The 11,719-nt window shown below is 42.9% G+C and overlaps 1 protein-coding gene across 1 annotated transcript; it reads right to left on the minus strand.

Moving 5' to 3' along the window:
* Window positions 1-1,684: 1,684 nt before the first annotated feature.
* Window positions 1,685-3,571, minus strand: LOC133054458 (uracil-DNA glycosylase-like). The gene has a single exon (XM_061139453.1). It carries the CDS (start codon window positions 3,456-3,458, stop codon window positions 2,544-2,546), a length of 915 nt encoding a protein of 304 aa, XP_060995436.1. The 5' UTR covers window positions 3,459-3,571; the 3' UTR covers window positions 1,685-2,543.
* Window positions 3,572-11,719: the final 8,148 nt, after the last annotated feature.

The raw sequence follows: 11,719 nt of genomic DNA on the forward strand, positions 1-11,719 counted from the left end.
CCTTAAGGATAGACTGGTTGGATCTCCTTGTAGTCCAAGGGACTCTCAAGAGTCTTCTCCAACACCACAGTTCAAAAGCATCAATTCTTCTGCGCTCAGCTTTCTTTATGGTCCAACTCTCACATTCATACATGACTATTGGAAAAACCACAGCTTTGACTAGATGGACCTTTGTTGGCAAAGTAATGTCTCTGCTTTTTAATATGCTGTCTGTGTTGGACACTTGCTCTTCGAAGGAGCAAGTGTCTTTTAATTTCTTGGCTGCAGTCACCGTCTGCAGTGATTTTGGAGACCCCCAAAAATAAAGTCTGTCACTGTTCCCATTGTTTCCCCATCTATTTGCCATGAAGTGTTGGGACCAGATGCCATGATCTTAGTTTTTCGAATGTTGAGTTTTAAGCCAACTTTTTCACTCTCCTCTCTCACTTTTACTGAGAGACTTTTTAGTTCTTTGCTTTCTGCCATAAGGGTGGTGTCATCTGTGTATCTGAGGTTACTGATATTTCTCCTGGTAATCTTGATTCCAACTTGTGCTTCATCCAGCCCACCATTTCACATGATATACTCTGCATATAAGTTAAATAAGCAGGGTGACAATATACAATCTTGACATACTCCTTTCCCGATTTGGAGCCAGTCTGTTGTTCCATATCTGATTCTAACTATTGTTTCTTGATCTGCATACAGATTTCTCAGGAGGCAGGTCAGGTGGTCTGGTATTCGCATCTCTTTAACAATTTTCCAGTTTGTTGTGATCCACACAGTCAAAGACTTTGGCATTAAGTATTTTCTGTGCCTTACCTCATTCATTCTTATTACAATACTATGAAGAAGATATTGTCGCTTCTGTGTTTCCATTTTGCAGTGGAAGGAATAGGTTTAACTACCTGAGGCCTCAAATCCTACCTCTGTTAATGACTTGGACAAGTGAGATCTGAAGAGCCTGCCATAGTCCTCAGAAGTTGGACTGTCATGAGGACCTTGATTACTATGGATGAGTTTTGGAAGGGTGGTTGGGGAGCCAAAGGAGGTCATGGGAAGTGGGTCAGGTCTGAATGGAGACCAGAGAGAGCCTGTGGCAAGAGGCTGCGAGGTGAAATTTATCACTGGGCTCCTCCTAGTCTGTACTTCTGACCAGTTGAGCTAGTAGATCATTTTAGAGGGCTGAGTCAGGGCATGGGTGAGCCAAGGCATGTGTGTGTACATTCTCTCTCTCTTTTTAAAAATGATTTTATTTTATTTTTGGCTGTGCTGGGTCTTTGTTGCTGCCCGGGATTTTCTCTAGTTGTGGTGAGCAGGGGCTACTCTCTTGTTGCAGAGCATGGGCTCTAGGGTTTGCAGGCTTCCGTTGTTGCAGCAAGCAGGCTCAGTAGTTGCAGCTCCTGGGCTCTAGAGCACAGGCTCGGTAGTTGTGGCTCACGGGCTTAGCTGCTCTGTGGCATGTGAGATCTTCCTGGACCAGGGATTGAACCTATGTCTCCTGCACTGGCAGGCAGATTCTTTTTTTTTTTTTTTTTGAAACTTCAACAGTCTTTTATTATCAAACTCAGGCAGCTTTAAACCCAGCCGGGTTAACCATTTAAACCCAGCTTACAGCAAAACCATGTCATCTGTGGATGGAGGTGCACACCTAATAAAGGCTGTCGCTTAAAAAGAAGATTAAAAATATATATACATATCTGTGTATCTTTTTAAACAAGCAAAATTCACCAGTGTTGCAGAAAAGAAAAATCCTAAAGTGATTTCAGTCCAACCCCCGCCCCTCTAAATGAAAAAACAGCATTGGCAGTCTTTGGTGGCTCAAAAACTTCAACTCAGGATGTACCCAGGAAGAAAGCATTTCTTTCCTCCTAAAAACACTTTCTGCTTCATGTTCAACCTCCAAAGCTTACTCCTTAGAAACATCTGAAGAATTACTGTATAAACAAGACCAAGTTTGCTTTTCCCAGCTTCTATTCACTCAAAGTTCACACCAAGGATGGTTCCTTAGCAATTTTCACCTCTACTACAGGCAGGAAATCGATCCCTAATTTCTGGGAACGGGCAAAACATCCTCAGTCTTCCTGAGGGCTCCATGCAAGACCACAGATCAGACTGAAATGCCAGGGTAGGCAAAGGGGGCCTTTCCAAATAAAAACAGTCAGCATCCCCAAACCTAAAGTCTAACCTATCAGGTAAAAACAAGCAGCAGCTGGCTTTAACAGAAGGGGCTTCTCTCCCTGCTCTAACCACGAAGGTGGTAACAGTAACAAAGGGGAAAAGTCAGTACTAGACCTCAGGTCCCTTCCGGGAAGCCTGAGCCACAGCTGGTGTGGTCCAGTTATCTCTAGCTGAATAAAGTCGCCACTCCCAGGCAGCCTGGCTCATGGCTGCTCCGCCTGAAACACATTCCCTTGTGCAGGGTGCTTAAGAATCATGAGGGAGATTTTCTTCTTATTTCGACTTCATAAACAACCAATACTTCCATTTTGCAGCTTCTAGAAAACTGCTCAGAGACCCCAATCCCCAGGATCAACGTCACCCCCAGGATCCAGGTCACAAGGTCACAGGTCCTTCCAGTTGATGGGCTCTTTGCCGGACTTCTGCAGCAGCTCATTGGTTTTAGAGAAATGCCTGCATCCGAAGAAGCCCCTGTACACCGACAACGGTGAGGGGTGTGCGGTCTGCAGTACGTGGTGCCGCTTCCTATCAATGGCACTGCCCTTCTTCTGAGCGTGAAAGCCCCAGAGCAAGAAGACAAGGCCGTGGGCGTTCTGATTGAGCCACGACACGACGGCGTCGGTGAACTGCTCCCAACCTCTCTCTCTATGAGAATTGGCCTGATGTGCCCGGACCGTGAGGACAGCATTGAGCAGGAGAACACCTTGTTTGGCCCATCCGGATAAATCTCCATGACCAGGGTGAACAAAACCATCTATGTCTGTAGACAGCTCTTTATAAATGTTTTCCAAACTGGGCGGGGGCGGCACGGGCCTCTGAACACTGAAGCACAGCCCATGAGCTTGATTGGGTCCGTGATATGGGTCCTGTCCCAAGATGACGACCTTCACATCTCTTATGTCACACATTTGGGTCCATGTGAAGACTTGGTGAGGGGGAGGGTAAACAGTGTAATGTTTTCTTTCTTCTGCAACAAATCCCATAAGCTTTATGAAGTAGGGCTTCCCGAACTCCCCGCTGAAGTGCTTCTTCCAACTCTCACCAAAACCCACCGGCACGTTACGCGCCGCGAGTCTGAGCAGCGCGGCCGCCTTGTTTCTTTGGATGCGGATCAACTGCTCCGGGCTCAGCGGCGACGAGGGCGGTGTGCCCGGCTCCTCCGGCCCGGCCCGGGGCTTCTTGGCGGGGCTGGCCTGTAGGTGGTCCCCGCAGAGGCGGCTCACCAGCTGCAGCGGGCCCCTCCCGGGCACCCGCAGCTTCCGCCCCCAACCCAACGGCCCGGGGCAGAGGACCCCCATTCGTGGGGGTTTTTAGCCCCGGAGACCCAGGGCTGATCCTGGTCAGGCACTAGCAGGCCGCGGCCCCCAGTCTCGAGTTTGGTACCGAAACAACGCGGGAGCAGAAGGGTCGGTGAGGAAGCGGCAGGCAGATTCTTATCACTGAGCCACCAGGGAAACCCCCGTAGAGTCTCTTATCTCATTAGCCAAGGGGCTTGAGTACATCAGTAATCTTCAAAGGGAACTGGAGAGTCAAAAGGATGGTATCTTTAGGTGGATGGGAGGCGCCAATCATGATGTGAGAGATGGGACATATTTACCATGTACAAAAGATTATATGTAACAGGACAATTGGCCATGGAGTGTGATTTAATGAACCCCACAAACATATCACTCAACCTAAGAAATAGGCTATCAAGGGGAACATGCATCTTGCCTATACAGTGCTTCCTATTGCATCTCTTTGCCTTGTCTCATGAAGTAACCACCACCCTACATTTTACTTGGCTTGGGTTTTTATATACTTTGATCATATATGCATAATGTACATTTATTTTAAAATATTTATTTAATTTTTAGTTGCACGGGGTCTTCGTTGCTGTGTGAGGGCTTTCTCTAGTTGCCACAAGCAGGGGCTACTCTCTAATTGCGGTGTGCAGGCTTCTCACGGCAGTGGCTTCTCTTGTTGTGAGCATGGGCTGTGGGGTGCTAGGCTCAGCAGTTGCGGCTCACAGGCGCTAGTGCATGGGCACAGCCTTAGCTGCCCGGGAGTATGTGGAGTCTTCTCGGACCAGCGATCGAACCTATGTTTCCTGCACTGGCAGATGGATTCTTAACCACTGGAGCACCAGGGAAGTTCAAGAAGAATATATTTAAACAATAAATGTTAGAATTGTTTCCTTTTGTAAAAAGGTTTATTATATGGAGTTTTCTGGAACTTTAAAAAATGCATATATCTAATATTCATCCATGTTCCAGTGTGTGGTTTTGTTCCTGCATTTTCACTGATGTGTTATCTCCTGTTGTGCTATTTGTATCACAATATAATTCTTGTCAATTGTGCTTGGATTTCCCCTTCTCCCAGTTTTGGGACCTTATTGCTGCTGAGTGTCCCCTAGTACTTGTGTGTAAGAATTTCTCCTGGGTGTACAGCCAGGTATGGAAATGCTGGGCTGTAGGTTTGTTTGGCTTTGGAAAATAATGCCAAATTGTTTTCCAAAGTGTTTGTAGCAATTATACATTACTGGTAGAGAGTAAAGAATTCTTGTTCATCCACATGACCTCCAACTTTTCCAACTTTAAAACTTTTGCCAATCTGGTGGATGTAAAATGGTATCTCACTGTGGTCTGAATTTATATCTCCCTGATTACTAAGCTGTTATTGTTCAGATGGACTGCAGCACGCCAGGCTTCCTGGTCCTTCACTGTCTCCCTGAGTTTGCTCAAATTCATGTCCATTGCGCCGGTGATGCCATCCAACCATCTCATCCTCTGTCGTCCCCTTCTCCTCCTGCCCTCAATCTTTCCCAGCATCAAGGTCTTTTCCAGTGACTTGGCTCTTCACATCAGGTGGCCGAAGTATCAGAGCTTCAGCTTCAGCATCAGTCCTTCCAATGAATATTCAGGGATAATTTTCCTTAGGATTGACTGGTTTGATCTCCTTGCTGTCTAAGGGACTCTCAAGTAGGTTGATCATTTTTTCAGATGTGTATTGCCTGTGCTTCATCTGTAAAATGCCTATTTATTTTATTATTATTTTTTTTTTTTGGTTTCTTTTTCTATATGATCATTTAACTTTTTCTTCTGGATACATAGGATTTCCTTAGCTATGCATATATCTTATGTACTAATTCTTTGTCAGTTAGATGATTTGTCTTTATATCTTATGGTCTCTTTTAAAGAAAAGGATTTTAATGTTGAACTTATCAACCTTTCAGTTTTATGGTGATTCTTTTTGTGCTTTGCTTAAGAGATGCTTCTTGGTGATTCCCCAGTGGTCCATTGGTTAGGGCTCAGTGCTTTCACTGCCAGGACCTGAGTTCAATCCCTGGTCAGGGAACTAAGATCCTGTAAGACACAGAGTGGGATCACACCCCCCCCCCCCAAAAGTTAAAACAAAAATAAAGGCTGCAAATATGGCAGTAAGGCCCTTGACAGTCTGATTCCATTCATGTTTCAGACTGTTTTCCACAAAAACCCTATTGACACACTGTCTTATTAACTATCTCATTATGAAATAACATTAAAAAAAAAGAGAGATTCTTATTTATCCCAGAACCCAAAACATGCTCTCTTTTGTTTCCTCCAAAAAAGCAAGTTTGGCTTTTTGCATTTATGTTCTTAATTTATTTAGAATTGATTTTTGTGTGTCTTTAAGATATTTTCATTTTTTCATATAGACAATTAATTGCCCAGCCCCTTTTATTGAATGATTCCTTCTTTCCCCATTTATCTGCAATGGCATCTTGGTTGTATTTCAAAGTTTCGTATTTGTGTGAGTCTATTTCTGGAATTCCTATCTTCCCATCGATCAATTTATCTATTTTTGTGCCAACAGTTCACTGTATTTATTTTTATAGCTTTTTAATAAGTTGTTTTACCTGATAAGGCAAGTCATTCCCCCTCCCCACTTATTCTTCATCTTCAGGAGAACCTTGGTTATTCTTGGACTTTTTGCACTTCCATGTAAATTTGGACCAACTTGTCAAGTTCCAAGGAATTCTTGTTGGCATTTTGGTTGGAATTTCATTGACTAACTGCTAATTTAGGGGAGAGTCTATATATTTACGAAGTTGAACCCTTCTATCCATGAACATGGGACATCTCTTTATTGAGGTCTTCCTTAATATTTTTCATGGAAGCTTAAAATTTTTTGCATTAGGATCTTGCACATCTTTTGTTAATTTATTCCAAAATAATCTATAGTGTTCATTATTATAAACGATGTCATTTTAAAGTTACATTTTCTATTTGTTTTTAACGTGGAAATGCAATAAATTTTGTACAGTGTATTGATCTTAAAGATAGACACTTTGCTAGACTATATTATTATTTCTAATAATTTGTTTAAAGGATTTTGGGGAGAGGTTTCTGTGTAGATAAAAAGCATCTGTGAATAATGACAGTCAGTCTGTACTGGTTGGGACATCCTAGTACAGCAGTGACAATGCTGGGCATTCTTGGGTTGTTCTTGATTTTCGGTGTAATACTGCCATTTTTCTAGAAAACAGTGTTGCTGTGTCTTGTTTGCTTGCTTTTTTGAGGGGGATAGATTAAAAAAATTGTTTTTCCAGCTTTTTTGAGATATAAGGGACATTATGCTCAGTTGCTCAGTCATGGCTGACTCTTTGCAACCCCATGGACTGTAGCCCTCCAGGCTCCTCTGTCCATGGGATTCACCAGGCAAGAATTCTGGAGTGGGTTGTCATTTCCTCCTCCAGGGGATCTTCCCAGACCAGGGATGGAAGCTGCATCTCTTGCGTCTCCTGCATTGGAAGGCGGATTCTTTACCACTGAGCCACCGGGGAAGCCTCATATAATAGACATGCAACACTTATTTAGGTTGTACACTGTGATGATTTGAAACGCATGTGTATTGCAAAATGATTGCTACCATAGCATTAGCTAACACGTCCATCTCATCACATAATTACCATTTCTTGTTTGTGGTGAGACCACTTAAAGTCTACTCTCCTAGCACTTTCAAGTATACAATAGAGTTTTACTAACTATAATCAGCGTGCTGTACATGAGATTCCTAGAACCTGTTTATTTTACCACTGGAAGTTTGTACTCTTTGAGCAACATTTCCTCATTTCCCCTACCCCTCAACTCCTGGTAATTACCATCCTACTTTCTGTTTCTATGCATTGGCTTTTTTTTGTACTCCACATGTAAGTGATATCATATAGCATAGGTCCCCCAAACTCTGAGATCTAATGCCTGATGCTGAGGTGGAGTTGATGTAATAATAGAAATAGCATGCACAAAAAATGTAATGTGCTTGAATCATTCTGAAATGATCCCCCAGCCCCCATCTGTGGAAAAATTGTCTTCCATGAAACCAGTCCCTGGTGCTGAAAAAGGCTGGGGCCACTATCATATAGTATGTATCTTTGCCTGTCTGATTCATTTCAGTTAGCATAATGCCATCAAAGTCCATCCACCTTTTTTTTTTTTTTGCAAATGGCAAGATTTCTTTCTTTTGCATAGCTGAATAATATTTCATCTTTCTATCTCACATCCTCTTTACATCTTTATCCATTCATCCATTGATGGACACTTAGGTTGTTTCCAAGTCTTAGCTATTGTGAATAATGCTGCAAAAAACACGAGAATGTAGAAATTGTTAGGTATTCTTAATCAGATTAAGGCGGTTCCCTTGTGTTCATAGTGCAATAGTTTACAAATATAAGCTGATGGCAAATATTGTTAAATTATTTTTCTATATCTATTGAGATAATCAGGAGTTTTCCCTTTGATATGTTAATATGGCACACAAGGTAGATTTTTTAAAACTTTAAAAACTGATGTATTACATGCAAAGACATGTACAAGTCATAAGTGTATTGCTTAATAATGTCTAAAAAATTGGACATACCCACGTATCTAACAGTTAGATCAGAAAACAAAACATTGCTTGCACCCTAGAAGCTCCAGCGCACTTCCATTTACAGATTTAAAATGTTAAATAACCTTTACTTCTCTGGGGCCAACAAAACTTAGTCATGGTGTGTCATCTTTTTTCATATACTGCTGGATTTGGTTTGCTAAAACCTTGTTTAGGATTTTTGCATCTCTGTTCATAAGTGTGACTGGTCTGACATTCTCCTTTTGGTTCTGGTTTTCATCTCAGGATGAGTTGGGAACTGTATCTCTTTTTCTATTCTGTGGAAGAATTTGATGTGTGAACAGAGTCCCAGAGCTTTTGGGGGCAGTAATAAAAGGATTTAACTTTTGTACCATTGAAATACCAGAAGCAGAGGAAAAGAAAACATGGACTGAAAAAAAAAATTGAAACAATAACGGCTCAGGAAGCTGAGTGAACTCAAAGCATGATCCGTCTAAACAAATCCACACTAAGATACGTATTAAACTTGTGAAAACTGACAACAGAGGAAAAAATACCTTTACCACTTAGAGGGGCGGGTTGGGGAGGGAGGTGAGAGGGGGGATCAAGAGGGAGGGGACATAGGTATACCTATGGCTGATTCACGGCAGAAATCAATACAATACATAAAGCAATTATCCTTCAATTAAAAAAAATCCAGACAAACAACCCATTTCCTATTCAGGATCTTTTTTTTTTTTTTTTTTTTTTTGGCCACGAGGCATGGGGGATCTTAGTTCTCTGACTAGGGATTGAATTCCTGCCTCTTGCAGTGGAAACTCAGACTCCTAACCACTGGACCACCAGGGAAATCCCAGAAACTCTAATTTAAATGACAGTAGATTTTGTACCTGAAAATATGGAAGTGGCAATTTTTCAAGTGCTGAAAAGAAAGAACTGTCAACTAAGAATTCTAATCTGGCAGATTTATCCTTTGGGAATGAAAGGGGAATCAGGAAATTCTCTGATGAAGGAAAACTATGAGAATTTGCTGCTAGCTGACCTTTCAAAGACTGGCCAAAGAGAAGAATGTCCAGTTCATCCTCTTCCATTGCTTAGGCTTGGTGTCATATCTAAAATCTAAACAAATTTAAAATAAAATAAAAATAATAAATAAAAATAAAATAAATCCAACAGAGTATGTTCTCTGACAATAATACAGTCACAGTATAAATCAGCAACAGAAAGACAACAAGAAAATCTCTGAAACATTTAGAAAATAAATAACATATTTCTGAATAATCTATGGCCAGAAGTGAAGTCTCAAAGGAAATTTTTTAAAAAATTGAATTAAATACTGAATTAAAAAACCTCCAACTATTTGTAGAATGTAGCTTATGTAATGCCGAGAAGGGTACTTATGCAACAAAATGCTTATGTTAGCAAAGAGGAAACACCACCTCAAATTAATAATCTAAGATTCTATCACAAGAAACTAGAAAAATGACAGCAAAAAGAATCCAACTCAAAGCAGAAGAAAGAATGAATAAAAATAAGAGCACCCACGATCCTTACACTAGGTTCCCTGAATGGATGGCTTGGACCTGAGCCACTGGGAAGGGCAGGGATGAGTCTGGAGGGTCAGATTTGGTTTTGTGAGTGTGAGGTGGATGGGAACAAGGAGATGGGATGACTCTGAGGGTCCCAGTCTTTTCTCTTCATCTGGGGGTTGCAGGCAGATGGAACAGTTCTTTGGTGTTCTGCCCTGGGAAATATGTCTTCATGCTCCACTGTTCCCTCAGGAAAAAGTTTTGCTCTGCTGAGAAGGACACCCAGCGCAGGGCTCTCAGCCTGGAGGAGCTGGGAAAGTAGCCTGGAGCTCTGCTCAGCCTGCTGTCTGGGGAGCTCAGCGGGGCTCAGGGAACAGAAGGCTGTGCTCAGGTGGTGCTCCAGGCTCAGTGATGGATGGGTGTGTTTCCGAGGTCAGGCACCAAGGTTCAGAAGGTTAATCATGAAATATTCCCTTAATGTTGCAGGCAAGACAGTTGCCTGACTCTCAGGGGTGGGGAGATTCCCTGAGATGCCAAAGTAAGTTCTCAGCCTCCCCAGGGGCTTACTCTGGGTGCAGTGGTCAGCAGCAGTGTGGCAAGTTGTAAAAGATGTGCCAGTAAGTACTGTCCAGACACATGCAAAAGGTTCACGACTTATAAATTAGAGCAAAGCAGGCTATCCCTTAAACGTTCTGCCTCGTTGCATCTTTTTCAAAGAAAGACTAGAAATGGGCAGGATTTCCAGTCATTCCTTTTCATTGGGTCCTTTCTGTGCAGCCCCCGGAATGAGCACAGTGAAGACCCTGTCCATGGTGCTGACCAACACTAGCTACCCAAAGGAGCTGCATCTGCTTTCTTTACATTCTTAACACAGCGTTCTAACAAGGAAGAGATGGAGAGGGCTTCAGGGAGTATTGACTGGCTTCTGTCTCCATGGCTAAAGGACAGTCAGGGTGCTGTGCACATCAAGTCAGGAACTAACCCCACAGTCAGGAAGACCAATTCCAGATTGCCCATGAGTAGTAGTTTTGTAGTTTAATCGGTAGAGAATCTCCCTGCAGTGCAGGAGAGCCGGGTTTGATTCCTGGGTTGGGAAGACCCCCTGGAGAAGGAAATGGCAACCCACTCCAGTATTCTTGCCTGGAGAATCCCACGGGCAGAGGAGCTTGGTAGGTTCCCAGTCAATGGGGTCGCAAGAATCAGACACAACTTAGCGACAAAACCACTATGAGTAGTTTGCAGTGAGAGAAGATGATGACCACAACCTTGAGAGATGTGATAGAGAAAACAATGGCCCCTTAAAGTTGACCACATATTTTTAAAAATTTTATTTATTTGGCTGCATTGAGTCTTAGTTGCAACATGCAGGATCTTTTGTTGCAGTGCACAGACTCTCTAGTTGTGGTGTGTGGGTTCAGTAGTTGTGGCATGCAGGCTTAGGTGGCTTATGTGGGAATCTCTGCAGATGTCCCAAGATAAAGGGAAATTATAAATTAAGGATCATGTGATTAGGAGATTATGGTGAGTTATCTGGCTGGGCCCAATATAATCACAAGGGTGGTCCTTTTAAGAAAAAGGAAGGCAGGAGAGGCAGAGCCAGAGAAAGAGATGTGATGATGGAAGCAGAGCCTGACTTTAAGATACTCCACTGCTGACTTTTGAAGATGGAGGAAGGGGCCACAAGCCAAGGAAAACAGGTAGCCTCTCATAGCTTGGAAAGGCAAGGAAACAAACTCCCTCCTAGACCATCCAAAAAGAACAGAGCTGTGTTGACATCTTGATTTGTGTTGTTTTATACCACGGGTTTGTGATAAGTTGCTACAGCAGCAATAGGAAACAACAAGAGGTGTCACTTTCTCTAACCCAACATTGTGTGCATAGGAGATAAGGAGTATCTTAGAGCCAAATCACGATGTGAAACTTAGCAGGTTTTGTAACTGTCTCTTATCTCATAACAAACAACACTCAGGCAACGGCCGAACATCCTCCTGAACTCTGGGCTCTGTGCCTTAGTGCACAGACCACTTTTGTTTGGGTGGATGTGGCTAAACTGACCCATGTGAACTTACATGGGAAGCTCACCCTTCCCAGGTGACCTCAGTTCTTCAGGTGTGTGGAGGGGGCTGCAGATGAGGCCCAGGTGGGAGGAGGCCCGAGGGCCACTATGAGGAGGAGACAGTTTG

The sequence above is a fragment of the Dama dama genome, chromosome 4, assembly GCF_033118175.1.
Source record: "Dama dama isolate Ldn47 chromosome 4, ASM3311817v1, whole genome shotgun sequence".
Taxonomy (NCBI): Eukaryota; Metazoa; Chordata; class Mammalia; order Artiodactyla; family Cervidae; genus Dama; species Dama dama.

Bases quoted from the DNA above. Each gene is read 5' to 3' on its own strand.
- LOC133054458 (XM_061139453.1), bottom strand. From the start codon at position 3,458: ATGGGGGTCCTCTGCCCCGGGCCGTTGGGTTGGGGGCGGAAGCTGCGG.